Below are 23,955 nucleotides of genomic sequence, written 5' to 3'. Positions count from 1 at the left end.
ATTACTGTACTTGGGCAGGAGGAAAGAATCTAATTAAACATTTATTTAATATTAAAATACAAACCAAAATATCAATGTTGGACAGTAATGCAACAACATGTCAACTGGCAAATACGCATTTTTTTCACCAAGAAAAATTAATTTCTGTTCACAAAGACATGAAATGTACACGAACAGAACACTGGCACAAAACCCAGCCTGGCACAGGGAACCAGTAACTTCAGGGAAGGAGTTCCAGTCCTGGAGTGTCAGCTGGAGCTGAGCTGTTCCCTGGGAGGCAGGAGGCTGCTGCCAGGTGGATCCTGGCACTCACAGTATCAAAACACCCCTCATGGGACTGCTGGGAGGCTTCCCATCCACCAGAGAAGGATGTGCCCGCCCCAGGCAGCCACAGTGCAAGTGTTGCTCACAGTTCTGTCCCAAGGACAAACACCCATGGTCAAGGTTTAAATGAAAAGGATTTACCACACAACAGTGGTTCTCTCCAGCACAGGTAACTCATGTTGCTTTTTGTATTAAAGTCCAAAATCTCCTCTTGGCTAAGGAGGTATTTACATCACACCATAAATATTTATAAAATGGTGGAGGAAAACCAAGTGCAAAAGGGTAACACTACCATTTTTTTTTTCTGAAAACGAGCTGCCTTTTAGTTTCTTATTATAAATTGAATATCACTATTTAAAAATAATTAATATTTCTAAAAATATTACAATACAGGATAAACATTGATTTCTCAGGTGTAACAAAATACGTTTAAAATAGAGGTGGCTGTTTGAAGTACAAAATATTGCTGTTTGTAAAGGGTAACATGGTTGCAAAACTACTTTTCAGGGTTTATAAAAATACAAAACAATTTGCATTTACTGAGTGCATCATTATATATTAGTGCAAAAAAAAAAACTATATTTGCAGTCAAGAACTGTCAAAGATTTGCAGAGGTTCTCAAAACATGAAATCTTTTCAGAGTCATTCGTATTAACCCCAAATCTCTGTTAATTCTTTCCAAACGATCTTCCAGGGCTTCCTAAAAGGAGGAGTTAAAAGAAAGAACAAAAAGCATTAATAATGTATCATGAAATCCAATGATCCTTCTAAAATTAGGAAACTGCTATCATTCCTATATTCCTGGTATCTCTTTTGAGGCCTTAGGTGCATTGTTATCACCCAAAAACCAGAGCCAGACCCACAAACTTGTCATGTTATTTTTATGTATTTTTTGGCTTTTTTAACACATGACTTACAAAACTCCATGAGAGAAACCTGACAAGAATTAGGACAGGCTGATAATTAGGAATATTAGGCATATTTAGGAAATAAGCATATTTAGGAAACAGTTGACCACTGTAATGAGTGGCAGTATTGATTTACTGGAATGAACTTTTAATTTCAAATTGATAAATTGGTAACACACCCTGGGATCACAATTCAGGAAATGCTGACATTGAAGGCTTTGCAGAGACCTCTATAAGATAACTTTGAGACTTGTTTTTCTTAAAAGAGTCTGCAGAGTTTTCCACAGACAGCACTTCCCTGTATTCCACCTAAACCAGTTATTTTTACCTTCTTACTTTGTGCTTTCAAGGAGACAATATCCAACCAAACAAAAACTAAACCTTTCCATTTCCCCTACAGCACAACACCCTCTCTGCAGCTTCAGGGATCTATTTCATAGTCACTGCATTTTGTTAATGCATTGCCTTTCTCTCCCTCTCAGTTTTAGCACAAGAGCAGACTATTCTTGCAGTAATTTGGCAAAAAGCATCCCATGTACAAAAAATAGAAGATATTAAATAATATAAAAACCAATATAAAAATTCCCACAGTAATCACACTCACTACCCAGAGGATCTTTCCTCTACATTATGTATTCTCAGTTGTGGAAGAACAGAAGAGAACAGTAATACAGAGAAGCTTTTTCACCTGATTTAGTCTTGCTTGCAAGGTCATTCTTCCACCAGAACAAGGGATTCGGCTGAGTGCAGCCTCAATCTAATAACAGAAAACACTTCAGCTGTAAATTAGTTTCAAGAGCCAATATGAGCCTTCCTAAGTCCTCTTACAGAAGGAGAGGTGAGGTGTATGGATCACAGCTACATGGAGAGTTTTGTTCTTTAACACCATAATACTGTGCCAGCCCCCACCCACACTGGGTTTGTTACAGGGACTCTCCTTTTTAAATTCTCCTTTAATGAATTTAGGGACAGGGAAGGACAATGGCACATTCCTGATGTGACACTGAAGTTGTGCATGAATTTCAGCCACACATTCCATGGATAAAAGGCTCCATATCCCTCACCTCTCAGAGAACAATTACTATTTGTCACAACTTGAAAACAAAAATAATCTTTGCCTGTTGCTTTTCGTGAGTCAGCTCATCAAAAAGCCTCTCAGTTTCAGCCAGAGTGGGAATCCTTGCTGTGTACTTGAAGTCTTCCTCACAAGGTGATTGCACGGCCTCGTGTCTCTGGCTCCTCTCCTCCCAAGCTGCTGCTGCTTTCTTCATTCCATTACTGACAGATTCAGTACAGGGGCTCTGCCTGACACCTGAATGCTGCCTTCCTAGCAACAGAACAGTTGAATAGTTTTATTTGTTTTGTAATTATCTGGGAAATTGTTACACAGGACAGAAAAAGAAACTAATGGCAGCATGAGCAGTGTGGTTTTGGCAGTGCATGAGCCAAGGAGAGGGCAGAGCAAAGCCTCAGTCCTTGCTTGAACAGCTTCCCAAAGGAATGCAAAGCATTTGTATGGGTCATCTTTAGGGGATCTTTGAAACACAGCATATTTTATGGTTAACAACCAGATTCCTGTGTTGTACTAATTAGGAATTACTTTTATTGGTAAAGTATCACCAAGCTGACTGGTTGTCATGCAAACACCAGTCTAAGTAAGAGCATGGATAAAACCAAAAAGCAGAACATGGTGACAAGGACTACCTAAGTGAGAAAAGATCAACCATTTCAAAAAACCTGAAACAACTGGTTTTATTAGTTACTCTTTGCTGTCCATAATGCAATGTTTAGCAATAGGATTTTATTAGCATGACTCAGTGTGTACATCTTAATATAGACCCCACTAAGATATGCATTGGATAACTGAGTTAAGCACAGGGAAATGTATTGCCCTTCTTTCTCAATTTAATTATTTTTCTTGTTCCACTGTGTTTGTGCACGCACACATATACATAAAAATAAAATTCTGTATGAATAGGATTTCTCTGTCTACAGGAATAAGGCAAGATTTAGAGGATTTTTAAAAGTTGGATTTCACAGAGTAAAGAGTCAGCTTTCTAGTTAAGCAGCCACTACCACTGTGGAAAGAATTGTGGTACAAAAATAAAGAACAGTTCTCCACTTTGACAGATTACCTTCTACATCATCTAGTGACTGAAACTGGAGCCTTTTCCTTGGATTATTGTGCTGTAAAGTAGAAGCAGCACCAGTTTCCAGGTCATCTAGAAGTATATCAAACCTACAGAGCAGGAAGCACACAGCAATTACTTGTTAGCAGTCATGTACCAAGCAATACATTCTTTTCTACTTTTTCACCTTTTGGTTGAATAAACAATTTTTTTTTAGAAGATTAAGTCTTCTAAATCCTGTTCAATCATTCTACATTTTCTTTGCCAGATTTTAAAAAGCACAACTTAGCTTTATATTCAGAAATCTTCACAACTCATTTTCAAGGATATTTAATGAACAAGAAACAGCAGCATGAAGCCTGGATAAACATCCTGCTGCTCTAAAAATGATCAGAACACAACTGTATTCACCAGACTCTCACCTTGTCACTGAGTTTTCATTTCTGCTGAGCAAATGGCTGAATCCAGGAGAGAGGTTTTCCTTTGGAGATCGTTTTGGGCTGTATGTCACAGACACTGGTGCCAGCATTATCTCTCTTCTTGCTGCAAAAGACAAAGAATGTTTATGTACCTCAAAGTCCCCAGTGCAGTACCTCCCACTCGTGTGCTTGCAGCTCCAAACAGTGCTCTTCAAAGCTGGCTGCATGTTTATCTCCATTAGATGAGAAGTGCATCACAACATGCAAAAATGAAAATAAACTTGGAACCCTCACGTATTCTGTGATTACAGACATGACTTTTTCAGACTGCCAGAACAATGTAGAAACCCTGTCCCTATTTTTCCATTTTCTAGAGCAGCCTTTCATGATTTGATTCTGCCTTTTGAGGGACACAAAGCAAAGCTGAGCAAGGCACTGACTGGGAGTGTTGGATTTCCTGTTGGCAGGAGGAAGGGACGATGACCTCTGGCCAGAGGGGGAGCTGAACCGTTTGGGTCTGTGCTGGTCTCTCCCTTTCTCTGGAGATCTGCTTGCAACCAAAGAAGGTTCAACAAACCCCACGGTCTGACGTCGAGTTGATGGTTCTAATGAAAAGAAAAAAAAAGTTCTCATATTAATCAATCTTTTTCAGCACAAGAATTCACAAATATTCCCCTGAACTGAGCTTTTTATCCCTCACATCAACGTTATTTGTGCTGTTCTGCTCAATCTCTCTTTCCTACTCAGAACACGAAATTCATGTTTCATTTAACTCATGAAAATGGATCTCTGCAGTGTGTGAGAGAGAAATTATGCTGAGTAACACAGTTGAACAGAGAAACAGTGGAAATCAGGGCAAAAGCATCTTCTGGGAAAGGCTGAAGGACCTGCCTGAGGCCCAGAGTACAAGATTTTCAGACAGACTCAGCATTTTCTCTACATCAGCATTGTTACAGCTCAGGGCAGTCCCAGTCCCTCAGTTCCATTCCCATAAACACCATGGAAACTGAAATGGATTTACAGCAGCCAGACCTTGTTAGGACTCCATTAACTGTTTATAAATACTGAGATATTCAGAGAAAAGGACACATTAACTAATCTTCAACTTGAGACCTAACAGTAACCTCTGCATTCCCCTATTCTAAACAAATCACTAAGATATCTAACTTTGAATTTTCTTAAGAGAACCCCACAAGTTTGCATGCCAAAACCTTTTTTATCCCAGCACTGAAGCCTGGTGGACTTGAATGCTGAGAATAGCAAAGGCAAAAGACATGCAAACAGAGAAAAGCCAGTAAAGACATGTTCAGGAATATAAAAATAAGAGTTACTAGCTGGTGCATCTTCTTTTTCTGTCTGTGTACCCCAATCTTTAAGGGTTTTTCCTTCTTCAAGTTCTTTAAAGGCTTTTATAATTGGTGCTTCAGACATCTCATTTTCTTTCTTTCCTATTGTGTTGGTTGAAGAGTCTTCCTGTGAGGAGTCTTTCTCAGGAGGAGAATGGTGCCTTGAATAATATGAGGTGGGGGAAGGAAAACAAAAAATCAAGTATTTTATTTTATTTCATGTACACAAACAGGAACAGAATAAACAAAAAGCGTGGAGAAATTTAGTTCAGATTTTAGTTTAGTTCAGGTTTCAGAAACCAACTCACCTAGAAGGAATATAGGTTTCTTCCAGCCTGTTGTCTTTGGGGCTCTCCTGGCCCTCCAAAGGCTGCCCAGTGAAAATGGAATATTCAGCTCCTGGTATCAACCACTTTCTCCTGCTGACATCAGGAGTTCCCAACTTGCTGTGGGAATAAAAAGCTCCAAAATTATTAAAGGCTTTGGAGTTTGGGAGGGGGGTTTATGTTTGTTTCTGTTTTGTTTTTTAAGAAAAACCTGTGATTTATTCCAGTAAACAAAAACAAATATACAATAAACTTGTAAATACTGTGGGAAAAGTAACTGCTTTTAAAAACATGCTTGCAAGGTAAAAATAGAATATTTGGGGGGAAAAAAAGCCATATGTTGAGGTTTCAGTCTAAATTACACAATCTGCTCAGAATGCAGAGCTCCACAAAGATCTTTGTGTAATTTAATGCTGCTTACTCAGACCCAGGTTTGGGTTGCAAGTAGATCTCAACTAATTAAATGAAAACATTTGGTGGAGATTACTGCAGTAGTTCAGAGCATCTGATCCCAGCTTTCCTTTGGACAACAATTATTAGAAAAATAAAAACCAAAAAACAAAAAACAAGAAAAAGCCAGCGTTGATAACCTGAGTGACAAATATCAACTAATAAGTATCAATTAGTAGACCATTATCTTGAGATATCAAAAGAAAAATGTGATTTCTATACACAGGAAAGCAGATAATTAGGAAAAAAGGGGACTTGTTTACCCAAGCTATGAACTAGAGGCACTATTGTGTAAATCTTCCTGCTGGGCATTCAATTGGAATGAGGCTTCCCTTGAGCCTCTGGGATCACTTAGGGACAGATTAACTTCTAAATCCATACTGGCTCTCACATCCCCCTCCCTGATTGATGAACAGGGTCTGCCATGTCCAGGCCTTCCTGTATTCTGTTCATTGTTGACAGGGCTGGTTCATAAATATTAAAAGAGCTCTAAACAGAAATCTGTGTCTTTAATAGATTAATACATACATATTTCTGTCCTCATAATCACCAAAATTCTAATCTCCCCAAGATACTCCTGTTCCACACATCCCAATGGACATCCCCAAACCACATTAATTGTCATTAATGTGGGCTCCAGAGCATCAGTGCTGAAATGGGAGAGACACTGACCAGGCCAAAAGTAACAAAAACCAGAGGGGGGACAAAGCTTTTCAGGCCTTTAAAATGGGGTAAAAACCCCTCAAACAAACAAAAGCAGAGCACAGATCAACTTGACTTTCCTTAACATAAATCCCAATTCAAACCAGAGTGTTCATTCTAACTGAACTTCCCCTCTGCTCTCAGGTTACCTGTACAAATTCTATTTAGAACCCCACTGAGCAGGAATCAGCCTTTCAAACCAATGACACACAAGGAAAACCTCCAATGCCTAACTGGGCTATCAGGTGAATTCCCAAGATCTTTGTGGAGCTGGGAGTTCAGCTGAGACCCAGCAAACACTGCTTTGTGAGGAGCAGGCACAGCTGGCCAGGGCAGAGATGCATTGCAGAGTATTCACTTGGGTTTCAGAATTTCTTGGCATATCCAACCTCTGGATTACATCACGTGTGTTCAATCCAGTTCAGCCCATGGACTGACCTCATCTTGATCCATTTTTAGCCAAAACATGTCCAAAGCTATTCTAAAACACATTGTTTTCATGTCTTCATGTTCACTTACTTGGCACAAGAGGTTCTTAAACGATTTTCACTTATATGGCGAAGTTTCAGGGCATTTTCATGTTCCACCTGCTTGAGCTGAGCTTCAAGTTTTAAAATTGTCCTTAAAAAGATGCATTAGGAGATGATTTAAATGGCATAAAATAAACATCATCTTTCTTAGGAGTTTAGCTCATTTTATTCAGATATTCTGGATGAAGCAGGAGAACAAGAGCAACTGCTGCATTTCTGTCTATGCATCTCTATCTAAATATGGATATAAATATGTATTTGAATTTGAAGTTAAATAAATCAGGTAAATCTGGCCAGAAAGACAGGACCAGACAACACTGCTGATGAAGCAGAGAAGTAGAAAAAAATGCATATCCTAAATTAATGAGATTTTTAGTTTGTACCAGTAGCATGAAGCAACATGAAATGCTTCATAAAATGTGATTAAACTTGAAAGATCTACAGCCCTCACACTCTGGGAGCAGACATTTAGCCCACAGTTTGTATTTCATATTGTTAAAACAATAATAAGTTTCACAGTTACCTTTTCAAATCAGAAATCTCTGTGTTTGCATCCAGCAATTTGTTTTCAGTTGTATTTAATGAATCCTACGAGGACACAAAGAAAAATGTAAAAAGTCCAGAAACTACAGAAGTGCATTAAATAAAACCCAAGTAACTCCACATCAGTCTTGGAAACAACACATCAATTACACCTTCCTAGTGCAAAGGGTCCATTAAATTTCTGCAGCTTTGACTTTGCAGTATTTTTGCTGCCTATGACTGGAAAATAACAAATTCCAGTTTCCTTCCTTTTCCCTCCAGGACTCCAAAGAAGAAAGTTACCAGTAAAGATAAATATGGATCTTTCTGTTTGAGCTTTTTCAAGATATTTCAGTTAATTCATCTGGAATATTATCAGAAAGTTTGCATGTTTAGGTTTTTAATTACCCACTGTGTGCCTACCTTTACTCTTTCATGTTCTTTTCCAAGGGATTCGTATTCTCCTAAGAGCTAAAACAAAACAAAAGAACACCAACCCACAGTGAGACCACAGTCAATTAACAGTTTTGTTGGCTGCTGTAAAATCATCTCAACAGCTTGGCTAACACATGCAGAAGCACTACAGGGGATACAAAATGTACTTTAATAGTATTTGTTAACTTCTTCTTATCAACATCTTCCAATTGGAACAAAAAGTTATAGACAGGACAGGAGGAGACAGAGCTACTTATAGAATGTATTTCTAATTTTCAAATTATTTGTCTCTAAAGAAACTGAATGAATGAACCAGTTAGATTCCTCAGAGACTTTAAAAGTGAATTTGTCTTTTGAAATTTCAATTGTAAAAAAGAAGTTAAAGCATGAAGTAGCTCTTCCAGCTAATACCCATTCTGCCAGTCCATTTAAACATTCCATAAAGCTCTTCCTAAACAATCAGAGGAGCAATTCCTTAGATTCAGACTAAAACCACACACAATGAACAGTTTTAGCAAGTTGGGATGAGCTATGAAAAGTTTAGTCCATCTCCAACAAGCTTAAGAGAGGAAAAATTACTTTGTAAAATTTCATGCAGTATCTTCAACCTAGAGTAATAAAATTCCTGAGACAAACTATTGCAAGGGTTACCACATCAAGTCTACATTTGCTGCCTTAAATAATTGTTTTTAAATATCTTTTAGGTCCACAGTGCCCTCCAACACCCAGCCTAGGAAGGAGTCAGCTGAGGAATTTCTGTTTTCTTGTTGTGCCTTAACACTTCCCAGCTGTAAACTCAGAGTATTTTCACACCTGGACTTGCTGCCACCCCCCTGCCAACACCAAAGTCCATTTCCTTACTCACATTTTGAAACATTTTGTTTTCTTCCTGGAGCCTTGTGTTTTTGTTGTCAGATAACTTGTAAGCCTTCTCAAAGGCCTCCTCCAGCTCCCTGAGGCGGGACTGCAGGCGGCTGATGGTGTTGTCCTTCTCCTTGTGGCTCGTGCGCATCTCCTCCAGCCGCTCCTGCAGCGCCTTGGAATTGTCACTGAGGGCATAGAAACGCTCCCTCCAATCTGCCTGCAGGACAGCAAACATCCTTTACAGTGTTTGAAACACCCTTTTTTCCTGGCAGATTAATTATTTCTAAGATTAGTTTTAATTTCAATGAATTATCTTGAAATCGCCCGCACAGAAAACAAGGATACACCTGTACATGAACTAAACAAGATTTTTGCTCATTTCTTTGACTTGGAAAGAATGAAAATGAAGATTAAACCCACCCAAAATGTATTTATTGTATAGGATTTTAAATATCTAGAGGTGAGACCTCCAATCCATCTGACAGACTTCCCAGCATAGAAAAATGCCTATAGAAGGTGGAATTAATCTCTGCAGGTCTAACTCTGATGACAAAGTTCAACTGTCATGACAAAGTGTCCTGGGTTTTGACTAATAATAATTACCTGGCTAATAATTAATTAATTAATTAGAATAATAATTAATGCAGGTATGCATTAATTTATGCACAAGCAAACAGGTCTGCCCTAGCTAGAAAAACAGCAAATATACCTAAAGAGGGGTTTTTTGCCCCAGCGTGAGATTTCTTTTATCACCAATCTAGTAAGAAAGTAATTAAAACAAAATAAATAAAGAAAGAAAATTAAAGAGGAATGGGACAAACACATCACAGTATTTCACTCTTAGACTTTGTTTGATCCCTGCTAACCTGAAAAAAGTTCATAAGCAACAGTGATGATGATTCAAGTAGGGAATCCTAAGAAACTCAGGTAGGAAAGTCACTGTGTAACATGTGGGCTGATGTTATAGATTAAGGGAAAGGTTTTAAGGTTAAAAATAAAAAGAGATAAGTATGGAAACACTGATCAACTGATTAATGAAAAAGTTAATTCTTTTACCCTTTTACTTAAAAAGCAACTTGGTTTAAGAACAGATACTTACCACTTGCTTTTCTAGTTGATTATTCTTACTTTCAAGGGCTTTTATGTGAGCACTTGCTTCATTCAGAGCTGAATCTAACTGGTCACACCTGTTTGGAACATAGAGATTACACCAAGCTCTTGAAATCTACACATAATAAACCTACATTTTATAGCCTTTTTTCCTTCCTCAAGCATCCCCACAAATTTTGGTGCCCAGTCTGTGATCTCCTCCCACGTTTTTCAGCCCCACCAGTGTCTCTGCTCAGAAGGGCTGTGGTGGACTGGGATGAGAAGGAAACTGGAATTCATAAATTTTGTGCAGTATTTCAGCTGTCTAAATGTGCAATATGTGTTTTAACTGTCAATAATTATACAGAAATCACATCCATATTCTCTGTACAGCAAACACTCAAGCTGTAGATAATGGAATGCACAGCTGGGGCACCCAGACTCCAGGGTAAAGGCAGCAATGAACTCAGGACTGCTCCTGTGAGACCTGTGGCTGTGACATGGAAGGTACAGGAGGATGATGTTCACCAGCATGACAGGAGAGCAGAATCTTCCCAACAAAAATCAAAATCATTCCATTACAAATTGCTCAGAGTACCTTTGCCTGCCAGCCATTCCTGAGGGAAGCTTGCACTGGCTCCAGGAAAAAACAGGTCAAACAAGAGCTGTGGTCCAAAGACCACATTTACTGTCTAACAATAGTGAGCTGATCTCCACAGAAACATGGAATAGTTCAAGTTGGAAGGGACCTTAAAGCTCATCCAGTTCCAACCCCCCTGCCAAGAGCAGGGACATCTTCCACAAGATGAGGCAGCTCAGGGCCCTGCCCAACCCCTTAACCAGGGATGGGGCAGCCACAACTTAGCAACTGCATTAAATAATGCAAAGTTTATATTTAAGAGGGAAATGTTAGTATCACAGATACATGAAATCTTCAGAACTGAAGAGGGACATAAACTGTCTGAGACATTCCAAACAAGGCTACTCAGTCTTGAAAATACACAGAGCACCACCTAAAGAGAAAGACAGGAAGGACAAACAGGACCTGTCAGCAAGGCTCTGATTGATTTGCTTCAGCTCCTCAGATGCAGCAGTTCTGTGGCTGGACTCCAGCTGCTGTTTCAAGCTCTGGATCTCACAGTCATAGTAAGCTCGTAGATCAGCGATGTGTCGGGCGTGCTTTTCCCTCAGGCTCTGCCTAATCCTGTTTTCAACGTAAGAATTTTAGAGAATTCCAGCCATGCACACGATCATGTGGATTAATTTGTGGATTCTGGATTCATTTGGACATAATGAACTCAGCACAGAGATGTCCCTTACAAAACTCTATTTGCATTGAACCTAAAGCAAAGACAGCTTTGTCATCTAAGGCAGAGAAGTCTTCGCATTAATAGAGATAAATATTATGATTATTATATACAAATTTATACTTATATACCTGGATATTAGTTTGTATATACAAGTATATATGATTATTATATACAAATTATATATACAAACACAAAATAAAGCTTTACTTTTTACTTTAAAGCTTTACTTTTACTTTAAAGCCCTCATACATGGAAGATATGCCCTGTCTGCTTGTCCAGTGTAAATCATCAGAGCTTCAACAGTGAATGGAGGATTTTTATTTTTCCTAAGCACAGTAAATTCTGTGCTTCTCTGCATTTGATTCTAGAGTAAAAAAAAAAACCCTCCCCAGAACTTTGAAATTCTCTGCCTAAATGAACTCCCTCACACAGCCTATGAGAAAGGATGTATTTTTATTTTTATGTATAAAGAGACACAACCAAGAAAACTCACATATTTTGTTTGGCTCACGACCATTGTTTCATTCCTTTCATACAAGTACCAAACTTTTGACTTTTAAAAAAGAAAAAATTACTTACTTAGACATTACCACAGGATCTTCAAGAGATGCCACTGAAAGGCTGTAATCCGGCAAAGTGCTGTCAGCACACTGAGTAAGAGAAGATGGAGTTAGAGTCAGAGTTTCCTCCTCCTCAGCGTTGACAGAATGATCATTGTCAGCATCCCTGTGAGCCACTGGGAAGGGAGACCTGGCCCTGTTTTCACTCTGGAATGGGTGATTTCTCCATAGGTCCAAGTGCACAGCCCTGCTGCTGGCAGGGTGTGTTGGAGAATCATCCAGCTGAGGTGAATGACTTGTCTGTGAAAAAGAGTCTGTGTCACAATGACTTGGAAATCCGGGCTCTGCCATAGAGTCTGGAGAAAAGGGAGCAGAGTCTGCAGGAGTCCTGAAAAAACAGAGTCCCTGGTTCTGCTGGCCTGGCTTCATATGCAGGGTCGGGTCCAACGTCAAGATCTAGGAAATAAGTTACAATGCTAAAAAATTGTGATTTAACTCCATTTACAAGAACAAGATTTATCTCAAGGCATCAGTAAACCATAGAACATACTGCAGGTATTATACTGAATATTATTACAATCATTTGGAAGTGACAAATAAAATGTCACTTCTGCAACACTGAAATGACAATACACATTCCCAATAATTGCAACTTGAGTTTCTAAGTTTCCATTAATAAAGGACATATCTAAGATCTGTAGCTTTCTAGAAAAGCTCTGAAATTTCAGTTATGCAGCCTGGAAGATTATGATGTCTGCCTGTGTGTTGAAACAATAACTTTGCAGGGTTACAAAAGCACTTCATCAATTACCTAAACAGTACACACAGCAGCCACCATTCCTGAGTTATGTCCAGGACTGAGAGCTATATAAAAAATAGACATGAGAAAGAATCATTTCCACAAGCTGTGCCTGCTCTGTTCCATGGGTGGAACAAACCCTGGTGCTGCAGTTCCAGGTGCAGCTCAGCAGCTGCAGCCCCAGCAGCAGCGGATCCGTCCCTGCGGCATCCTCAAGGTTGTGCAGCAAAGGTGCTTCTCTGCTCAGGCTGCTCTTAGAGGTTCTCCAAGCTGGATCCTTTCCCAAGCTGCTCAAATTGCTGTTCCAGCACAACACTGGAGGTGGCAGCAGGGGCCAAGCCGTGTGAAACATGCCCAGCACATCCTCAACTGATCCGTGAAGTAAAGAAATTGATGTTACCTCTGGTGGGTGGCTTGGCTGGGAAGAAGGCGTAAAACTCTGGTCTGGCAGCTGCTGGTTTTCCCTTTGTCTTTTATGATAAATATCCTTCAGTGATGACAACTTCCTTTCATCAGCAGAAGACAACTTCAACAGGCAAAATTGCTACATTACTTCTTCTGAACACAATCCTCCACCCCCAACAAAGATAAGCGAGTTCTGGGGTGGGTTTAGCTAATAAAGCAGCTCAGAGCACACAGCTTCACTCAAGCTAAAAAAGGGTTTTTAACAAGGCACATACACCTTTAACATACTAATTAGTCACTGCTCATCTCCTATACACAGCTCCTTTTGAATGACAAAAGGTCAGTAAATTTCAAGGGAGATTAGTGGGGTGCAGGAATAATCCCAGTCTCTCTTATAAGAGACTGAGATAACAAAAGAGTTCTTTCCATCACAGGCAAACAGCAAAGACAAAAAGCAACTACATAATAACTTTTAACCATGTACAAAGTTTACCTGAACTGGTGATACTTTTGTGGAGAAGACATCAGGCAAGTCACTTCCAAAATTCTCTGGTAAAGTGTGATACATCTCTTTTTCATCTAACTTCCAGTATGAAAGTCCTGATGAAAAAAAAATACCAGAAGAAAATTAATTCTACAGATGTCAAGCTGGCAGCTCTAGAACAGGAATCCAAAACCCATTAGTAAAATGTTATTTGGTCAGTAACAAGAATGGTACATTGGTTATTTGCATTTACTGCTCAAGGATGTCATTAGAGCATTTATTACCAGGCCAGCAGTTAGAAAAATCTCAATGCAAAGCACAGGCAACATAATCAGTCTCACATCATCCAGCACCAGGGATAAAAGCTATAAATCAGTTCAAATACACAGATTTGGTGTTCAAGGGGCAAATCCTCATTTACCATGACTTACATTTCTAATGATTCCAGTATAGCACTTAAAACTGGCACCACCCAAGGAACAATCCCAGGCAGGCACCTGATATTACAAACTCTTCACTTTGTGCAGCACTCTGCAGCATGCAAAGACAAACTACCAGGACTAAGAGGGATGGCACAAGAGGAACAGACACAGCCTCAATCCCACTCCAGTCTCTTAAATGTGTCCCTCTCTCAGTGGCTTGTGAAGAAGCAACAATTATACAGAGTTTGCAGGGCTGCATCTCTGTGCCCCTGCTTGTTACTGAAATGAATCCACCCTGTTATGATCAAAATACGTGAATTAGTTTGTCTGGCTTTGATAAAAAACCCCAATAACCACAACCCCCAAACCCATGCAAATCCACCACCAACCACCCCTCACATACACCCCCAAAACCACGAAGCCAAGCCTTACCAAAACACCAAAAAGCAACCCTCCCCCCAAATTAAAGAATCACCAGGTTACACACTGCATTATTCTGTTCCTGTCTATTTACACAGTTAGAGAATCATATGGAATCTATATGATTCTATAACTGTGTAAACAGACAAGAAAGAATAATGCAGTGTGTAAAGAAATTCTGCCTCTATTACCATCAACTCCTGTAATTACCACACCACTGATGCTAATGTTTCATATCCTACCATATTAACATTAATTCCATTATGAAACGGATTTAAACACAAGGTTCAGCTTTGAAATGCTGAGAAATTTGGAAAAACATCCCAACTGCTGCATGTCCTACATCTGCCAGCAGCAATACACAGGAGCTGCCATCAGTTTGAAAACAGAAGCAAGAAACAGAATTAATGCTATAGCAAAGCCTGTCAGTGCTTAAATCCTCCTCACCTCCCTGAAGTTATTGGGGATGCATTCCAGTAAGAGTTTTAAAAATGAGAATTTAAAAGAAAGGGAATTTAAGCACAAGAAATTAACTATACCTGAAGCTTCTGACACTACAGAATTTGGACTTTCCTTGGGTTGATTGAGGTAAAAAGTGTATGGTGGCAAAGCAGCATCAGTAAGGTTTGTCTAAAATTACAATGGAAAAACAAATTCAGAAGGAAAAACCACAAGGTAAGGAAAAAAAAAACAACAACAAAACAAAGGTACAATGTTTAAAATTGCATGTAAATGTTATTAGACTTTTTAAGCAAAGAGATTAAATACAATTATACAGCATGATCCAAACCTACAGCATTTATATTGAGGGTAATCATAGCCAAAAGTGGAACTAAGCTAATCCACATAATTAAACTGGTATTTCCTAAAACATGTGCCTGTGTTTTTGTCCTGAGCAAAGTGGTTAATGCCTTAACACACAAAGAATCCTGTGTGCCAGAAGAGGAATCACCAGCTGAAATCAAAGATCCTTTAAAAATTACAGGGCACAATAAACTGCCATGACCTGAAGCCTCAGCTGAGAGTGTGGCCTAATCTCTAGAAGGAGAGAACATGTGCCACTCAGGGAGGGGTTAAGACAAAAATTAGGCAATGAATAAAATAAACCAAAATAGCTCCGTGCCTAAGTATGGAATGATCCAGGAAGTAAACTATGCCCACATGAACTTTAAATATGTGAATGGGAACTCAAATGCTTAAAATATGAAAGTATATGCTGAATGAGAACATGCTGTAACTCTGAAAAAATACCAGTCACAAGAATAGCATTAGAAAAACATAATGAAATACAAAGAGACTTACATTCTCAAGTGGTAATCTCTTCACTCTCTCATTTTCTTGCATAGAGTTCACACATCCTTCATCTGCAGTTACTCTTTTTGGTTGGGTTTGTTTCAACTTTTGTGCCCATGATGTTAAAGATTTACTAGATGGTAAGAAACACACACACATATTTAGGGGAAATTCCTCAAAGTGTATCTCCAACAGCTAAACACTGGAGATGAGACCTGTATCACTCAGAAACATCAGGCTAAATAAATATATTTATCTATCAAGCAGCAGAACATCCAGAGGTTCCATTCAACTCAGACATGCCCCCAGTGACCACCAGCTTTTACTGAACAGGGATTGTCTATAATAAATTACCATCATTAGAAAGTTTATCACTTACTTGGCTTTTTTCCCACATTGATGCTCTTCATCACCTTTATGCTCCAACCCAGTAGGAAAAACCAAGCTCTCTCTCCTTCCTGATGAAGGATTCTCCAGTGTGGTTGTTGCTGGGAGTTCTCCTTGGTTCTGAAGGCGGCCCCCGTGCAGCCCCGGCGCGGGGGGAGGCTGGGCCGAGCAGGGCGCGGCCGGGGCAGGGCTCAGCTCCGCCGTGGACAGGGAGCCGTAGCCGCTGTTGGCGGAGGGCTCGCTGCTCACGGAGCCCTCCGTGCCCGCGCATTCCCGCTGCAGCCCCGAGGCCTCGGCCGGGCTCTCCCCCTCTCCGGATCCCAGGCGGCTCCCCAGGCTCTCCTGCTCCTCGAACGCCTCCGAGCACATCCCCATGGGGCCCGGCAGGGAGGGCACAGCCCCGCTCCCGGCCCGGGTGCTGCTGCTCTGTAACCTCACCAGCTGCTTTAGCTCATCCTGAATCAGCTGCACGGGGGGAGGAAAAGGCACAACTCCCATCAGATCCTGCCAGAAGTCACATTCCTGTTTAGATGCATCTTCTATTTGTGTTATTAGCGGGAGATTTAGAGTATTTATTCCATATAACTCCAAGTTTTCATGTGCAGACATCTCATGCATAAAGTAGATAAATACATACTGTGCATAACAGTAAATATAAATAAAACAGTAAAAATAACAGTAAAATGTCCATGGGAACAATCCTGAATTCCATGCAGTGAATTACGAGTCTCAGTAGTCATTTATTCATGTAAAAAACATGCATGAATGTATTCACTAATTGCCCTCAGAACTACAGTTACCTACCAACCAGCTAAGGAAATACAAACTACCCAGGTGTTGGGCTAAATTTAGGTCTGAAACACTTTTTCACTTGGATACACATTTTTAAAGATTGCAAGGATGCTTTGATGGAAGAATTAACCATTACTCTTATCATGAGAATAGGAATAATGTACCTCTGCAAGATTATTGCATAAAACTTGGCTTTAAAAAACCCAATTTGGATATTATGCTGTTAGGTTCATATGGTACAAAGTTCTACCTTTTGATTGTTCTGGTGGCTATTGGAGTGGAGCAAACCCAAAACTGCATCACTGGATTTAACAGGTCACTTGCTCTTTAGCCTACAAGACTTATTTCAGTACATTAGGTCAGTCATTTTTGAAGTTCTAAGTTTTACAGCTGTGCTCTGGAAATACTGAAACAGCTCTGAGAAATAATTCATGCTTTTGCCAAGGGCTGTAAAGAGATTTCACATTTGTGCCTGTGGCCAGCACTTCTGCAGAGTCCAGCTGAGATTCCTGAACTGCAGGAGCACACAACTCTTGCACATGACAGGACAGAGCACAGAATTGTTTTCAAGAATGTATTTCAAACTAATTCCCTCGGGAAAGGAAGAAGGAAAAAACTTGCAATAATTTTAAGAACATGGAACTCATGTTTTTTCACAGAACTACAGTCCATTACTCACATGTGAATAGCAACTGGAGAGAACAAATTGAACAAAAATGATTTGTTCTCTCAAAGTAAGAAATAAAAAAGAATATTTAATTTCAGAGGAACCTACATGTAATGCTAGTCAGGATCAAGCCTCAGATTTTTTATTAACTTGCAATAGAACAAACAACTGAATTTCAGTTCAGCCTTTCCCTGCCAAGAATAACAAACAAACAAAAAACTTGGGATGAAGTTTCCTTCCACTACAAAGTTTTGTGTTCTGCTAATGATTTCAATCATGACTGCAGCAATCATTTATATTTCAATTTTGTAATCCAGCTGTCAGGAAGGTAGGGAAGGGAGAAAAGAAGGGAAAGAACAGAAATGGAGTGGGGGGAGAGAAGATCAGATTCACTGCTGACATTCAATCTTTGTCATTCCCTGTGCAGGAAAAGTGAAAGGCTCCTATTCCAATTAAATTGCATTTTTACTTCTTTTTGCATCGTCAAAAATAACTGCAAGAGATGGAAAAAAATGGAAAAATAAGATGTACGTTCTACAGTTTTGGGATTGTAATTTTGGTTTTAAAATCTCTTTGATAAAGTCTGATCATGGGATGATCCAGCTTGTCCCTGGCACAGTTATCTTTTTTTGCATAGATCAAATAAGCCAAGGGCTGCTCCCAGTGATTCCAAAAGGAATTCAAGGGTTTTTATCCCTGTTCTCACAGGGATGGAGATTTTAATACACTTGGTCCTGAAACCCAGCATGGAGCAAACCTTAGAGTCATGAGAGTGCTGATCCAGCACCTTGCTTTTCTACCACAAAAAGCAGATTATTATTATTATTATTATTATTATTATTATTATTATTATTATTATTATTATGTCTTTTTCTTACTCTCACTAGAATGTGCTGAGCTGCCTGTGTTTCAGTGTTTTCCCTGGATCACTGGCACACCAGGCTAAGTTTGGAATAGCCCCATCTGTTTTATTTAATGCATAAAATAGCTCAGTTCTAGCTGCTGATTTTGCATTTAGTGTGGCACCCCATGCAGTGAGAAAGCCCTGCTGACACCACACCCTCAGCTCTTCCAGAGGTAACCTTTCCTATTAAAAAAAGACAAAAACCAGCAAAGCCAACACAATGGATTAGTAGGGACTATGATCAGCAACGAGTGAATCAAACCACTACAGTAGGAGGAAGGAAAAACAAGGGAAAGGAAACAGGAAAAGAACAAGATGGGAGAGGGGGGCAGGTGAGGCAGAGAAACAGGAGATAGGATAAAAGGACAGTACCTCTTGGAAATTCAGTTCAGGAACTGCTGATTACTACTAGTGTGGAGGGCATCAGGAAAGGGAAGGGAAAAACAGCAACCAAAATGATGAAGAAATTAAGCATTATATATTTATAGTTTTTATTGTCTGTTATATATACATATACATTGCTTTGTTCTAATGGATAAACAGGGTTTAGCAAAGATATGAACCTTCACATGGATTGTTTTCCATTCTTAGAAAGGAAACTGTTTAACTGAAGGTGAGATAGGTGTTCAGCTATTACAGTGATGCTTTTCCTGGGCTATATACTCTCTGGATGAGGGGATGATAAATTGTATAACATTTTTTTAATGAAAAGAAAGCTATATTGGCTCAAAATTAGAAATCATACAGTCTAACAGTTCATAAAAACCTTGTACCTACAAAATCACATTATCAGGTGAGAATTCTGAACCAAATGTTTGCAAACACAAAATAACTGAAAACAAATAATCCACAAATCACTCCTGAAATGGTTCCTAACAGTTACTTTGTTAATTAGCCAAGGCTGTCTCAAATATGCTCCCTTTAAACAGCACTCCAGTCATCCACTTCCATTAACTGCCTCTCTGCATTGTTTTGGAGGGAGAAAAAAATCATTCAGCTTTATCTAGCTCCATGAGCAGTCATCACTTACTTGGATTTGGTGGTGGAACTGCTCTTGCTGGGCATTTATTTGTTCCTGGCATTGTTTTTCTACCAGTCTCAGTAGCTGTATCCACCTTGTCTGTTAAATCACAAAGTGAAATAATTAAAGCACAGAAATATTGCACCTCTTACCTTTTTCTCTGCTACAAATAGCTTTGCAATCCTATCCAACACCTATTATGGTGTTGGCATAATCCAAAGTTGAGTAACAGCACTGTGGTGCCCACCCCACAGCACATTCAGCCCCCACCATGCCAATCAGTGGAAACTAAAAGTAGGAACAGCTGCCAGCAAAGAACACTCAGATTCTGGAAAGGTTGATTCCAGTTCCATGAATTACAGGCAATTCTAAAATTGATAATTAACCCCCCTTCTGTCCATCCACTTCAGTAAGAAACTCCTCCCCTCAGCAATCCAGCTAAAGGCCAGGATGCATAATTATGTCATGGAAACTAAGAGATGATTTTTTTAAAAATCAAATACACAGCATTCCTGAAAGATGGCAAAATCTGATGTTTAAAAACTATTGGATGCTAATGTTTCTGGAGCCTGGTGCTTGAAGCACAGGACACGGGACACACACATCAATATTCTGTTCCTGGAGGTGTTAAAGGGAACCCAAATTAAGCATCTGTCAACACACACTTGGATGGATCCCAGCCAGGGAGCTCAAAAATCTGCAAGAACAAACCCATGGTGTGCAAAACTGATGCTCCTTATGATAACCAAATGCACTGATAAAATTTAAAATACAAAGGACAAAAAACATTCCAAAAAGAATTCTGGAGAATTAGTTCATTGAAACTACATCATTATTTTTGCATTGGTTTAAATCTGGAAAGAAACTAATCACCTACACATCTTTACACATGGATTATATAAATAAGTCAAGCAAAACAGAACCCTTTTTAAAAAAAGCCCTTCTAATTTTTAGAATAATTTCAGACCAGTTTGATGTGATACAGTTTTAATGGTTTAAATTTTTCAGTTCAAGAACTTCCCATCTTTATTGTAACTTTGGGGAAAAAAATGTTCAGATCCATATTATATTACAATATATATTATTAATATAATATTGTTATATGATTAAACACCAAGATATAAAGACAAATTATTGTAAAACACTGAAATAAAATTGCAGTTAAATCCAGCCAGGTGATTAGTTCATTTGCTGTAAAGGATCTGTCCCAACATTAGGAATAAACCCAGATCTTGCTGCTGAATTGTATCATTAGATTTGTCTTCCAAAATGCAAAGCAAATACGTTAATATCACTTTTAAAAAAAAGGAAAATTTAATATCAAATACCTCACAGTTCCTCACAATTTCTGAGTTAGCATGTCCAATGTTCTGGATATCTTGCATAAAGGAGGCAAGCAGCTCAACAGAACCAGGCTTTAATGAGGACCTGGTATTCCCTGAGTAACCAGAAACTCCACTGGGGTTGGATGAGGGATGTCTAGAGAAACACAAGGAAAACAGCTCCATTATTTATTGTGTCAGGTGTGCAACACAGTGGCCCAAACAATACCCTACATATGCCATGCTGCCAGAATTATACACTCAATTTAGGACTCTCATCCTGCTGAAATAAGAATTCCACCTTAATACCAATATTACTGTGAAGGCATGCTAACTAAGCAGAACCACAATAATGAGAGTATTTGTTAGTGATTCCTTCAGCACGTTACCTGTTAGAATTCAAGTTGCAGACACAGCTCTGGGTGTTTCTGCCATCAGAGTCTGCAGAGCACAAAGGGGTTTCTTGTACAGAATTCACCACATTGCTCTTTTCCATATCTCAGTCCCAGGTAAGACATTACCCTGAAAGCAGAGAGAAGTAAACATCACTCTCTTTATTTAAAAAAAACATTTGACTTTATTATATGAAGAAATAGAATTGGAACTGGAGAGACAGTTGTTTCAGCTAAACCATCCCAGAAAGTGCAAATATTCCACAGCCAGGCTCTCCCTTCTCCTGGGCCAGCCCTGCAAGCAGAGGCTGCTCACTCAGCCTTGGGCCTCCCACAGCTCCAAGGATTCCCAACACATCCAGACTGGCTGGAGAAGAGGCTGAATGCAAAACACTCCAGGTAAAACCGTGGTCTCAGGGTCTGATTGGTTGTTTTCTTTAAATGTGGGGCTCCACAGACCATGTGCAAGGTGTGAAATCTCCTATTATCAGTGTATTTAGATGTGATTGAGGATCTGAACCTTCACTAGAAGAAACACACTCACCAAAAATAATAAAACTGAGATCAGCTGACTTAGAGTGGGGTCGACCAATTCTGCCATTTCTGAGTGTAATGCTTGGCTTACTTTTTTCACAGATCCCTTGTTTCACTGTTATTATGTAACATTAAATCAGAAAGCTTAAAAATTGAGCTACATTTTTGACCAATTAATAAAACAACAAAAAAAGGAGTCAAACAGGAGTCCCACAGTGGTTGAAAACAGCAGCTGGTTAACTGAAAGCATCATAAATAAATAAATAGAGAATACTTGGGCCACAGTCTTACAGCACTCACAGCAGACTGGCTGTGGAGAGACTAAAATATTCTTCACTTTCTAGTGAAAGTTTGCATACTTTCACTAAGAAAACCCTTGAAATAATTAATTAACCCGTTCTTACATAGGGCATATTCAGCATGTTGTAGACCCTGGTGAATTCAGCCTGTGTTCTAACACTGAAGAGAAACCTTATGATCATTTCATGGATGGAGAGTAAAAAGAGACATTAAGAAATATCATCTTGGTAGTCTGGTAACACTAAGAATAAATTCCTGCTGCCTTAAAGAAGAATAACACCTCCAAAGCACAACCATTCCTCTTTACAGGGCTGATGAGTTTTACAGATTCATTATTTGCAAGTTCTTGGAGATATATCTCCAATAATTTCAGAAGTATAAAATATTTTTACCAGAAGGAAACGGATGGACAACTGCCCTATTTTCCTCTGTTTTACTGGAGCCTGCTTGGCTTTAGCAGAAATGTTTTCTGGGTACTCACTCACTATCTCCTCTGGGTAGGGCTGAAAATGCCAGAATTGGAAGGAAGTTATCACAGACACACACATCCCTCTGGCAGAGCTTTGTGGGATAAAGAAAAGAAGAAAAAAAACCAGGGCTTTCTTCATTTTCTAGAGGCCAGAAGCCTGCAAAACTTGGAGGTTGTCATAGCTGACAGCTACGGCTGAGGCTGGGAGTGTCACTGAGCAGGGGACGGGGGCTGCATCAGTCACCCCCAATCCCCAGGATGCAATCATGGGTGGCCTATCTCGGCAGCACAGCAAATGGGTGGGACTTAGCTGCGACACGGGCTCGTTTCATAACCTCATTAGAAGTCTGCTCTCGATAAAAAAAAAATATTAGCGAGCTGTAACTGCGCTGCGGGAGCGCTGTCACCCATGGATCGCACAGCACAGCGCGGCCCTTACACGGCCGCGCAGCGGCAGAAAGGGGCACGGATGGGAAAATACAAGCGGCGAGGTGTTTGTAACTCAGAAATATCGGCGCTGATTTTGAGCAAACGCCGACACGCAGCCCGTGAGGTTCTGCAGAGCTTCCTGAGCCAGAGCCGACTCCTCCCGACCCCTCAGCGGTGCCAGGGCGGCTCGGTGCCCGCCGCCGCCAGGCCCCACCTCCCCACGGACCTTGAGGGACCCTCAGAGATCGCAACCAGTGCGGGGTTGCAGCGCCTTCAAGAGCAGCCCGGGCCTCGAGGGCTCAGGGACCCTTCTACCACGTCCGCTCCCTCGGGGCCGCCTCCCGTCAGTCCGTAACCCCCTCCCCGGCTCCGCGTGCGCCCCGTCCGCTCGCCAGCGCCGCGCTCGCCCCGCGGTGCCCGGGCCCCTCACATGTCACCCCTCACATGTCACCCTCACTCAGCGCGGCCCCTCCACGGCCCCGTCCCTTCACCAGCGCCCCCGCAGCCGCTCCGCCGCCCCGCCCAGCTCAGGCCAAGCCCCGCCCCCGAGCACTCATTGGGCGGCCGCTCCTCGCGCTCCGCGATGTTGACAGCGCCGCCGCCTCCGATTGGTTGCATCGCCCGTCACTCTGCGGGAAAGGGGCGGAGCGCTGGGGGCGGCCTCGCGGCTCCGGGATGGGGCGCAGGGACCCGGCCAAGCGCGGCGGCGCTGCCCCCGCCGGCTGCCCGCGGGCCCGCTCGGTTCATACCCGCATCGCTGAGAGCCCACGGCGCCCGGCAGCCACCTCCTCCCGCGGCCGTGAAGCGGCGAACAGAAGCGGCCCTGCACCGGCCGCTCGGCAAGTGGCGGCCGGGAGTTTCGAACGTGGGGACGGGCGTAGAGGGCGCTCCGCACTGAGCCCGGCCCTGTGATTGGCCGCCTCGAGCGCGCGCCTCCCGCGCTGATTCGCTGCGCGGCAAAGCCCGCGCGCCGCCGCCAGGCGACCGGCGCGCGCCTCGGC

The 23,955-nt window shown here is 40.9% G+C and overlaps 1 protein-coding gene across 11 annotated transcripts; it reads right to left on the bottom strand.

Moving 5' to 3' along the window:
- Positions 1-28: 28 nt before the first annotated feature.
- MPHOSPH9 (M-phase phosphoprotein 9) lies at positions 29-23,908 on the bottom strand. Of its 11 annotated transcripts, none has more exons than XM_077187909.1 (24): positions 23,704-23,904; positions 21,220-21,352; positions 20,837-20,987; positions 19,518-19,607; positions 16,117-16,589; positions 15,747-15,870; positions 14,984-15,074; positions 13,612-13,718; positions 13,114-13,239; positions 11,934-12,214; positions 11,090-11,248; positions 10,055-10,142; positions 8,957-9,172; positions 8,080-8,127; positions 7,658-7,722; positions 7,124-7,225; positions 5,435-5,572; positions 5,112-5,287; positions 4,221-4,385; positions 3,784-3,904; positions 3,368-3,471; positions 2,351-2,559; positions 1,921-1,989; positions 29-1,024 (listed from the first exon to the last, which is right to left on the bottom strand). In XM_077187909.1, the coding sequence occupies exons 2-24, from the start codon at positions 21,324-21,326 to the stop codon at positions 923-925; spliced, it is 3,312 nt and encodes a 1,103-aa protein (XP_077044024.1). In that variant the 5' UTR covers positions 21,327-21,352; positions 23,704-23,904; the 3' UTR covers positions 29-922. The 11 variants fall into 11 exon arrangements, 10 of the variants coding, with proteins under 10 accessions (XP_077044024.1, XP_054501421.2, XP_077044021.1 ...); XM_054645446.2 differs by having other exon boundaries at positions 11,934-12,370; positions 23,704-23,902; XM_077187906.1 differs by lacking the exon at positions 23,704-23,904 and adding an exon at positions 23,399-23,474 and having other exon boundaries at positions 11,934-12,370.
- Between the last annotated feature and the right edge of the window lie 47 nt (positions 23,909-23,955).

The sequence above is a fragment of the Agelaius phoeniceus genome, chromosome 18 (genome assembly GCF_051311805.1).
Source record: "Agelaius phoeniceus isolate bAgePho1 chromosome 18, bAgePho1.hap1, whole genome shotgun sequence".
In the NCBI taxonomy this organism is placed as follows: Eukaryota; Metazoa; Chordata; class Aves; order Passeriformes; family Icteridae; genus Agelaius; species Agelaius phoeniceus.
The sequence above is the reverse complement of the archived record's forward strand: the minus strand, read 5'-3'. Positions and strand labels throughout refer to the sequence as shown.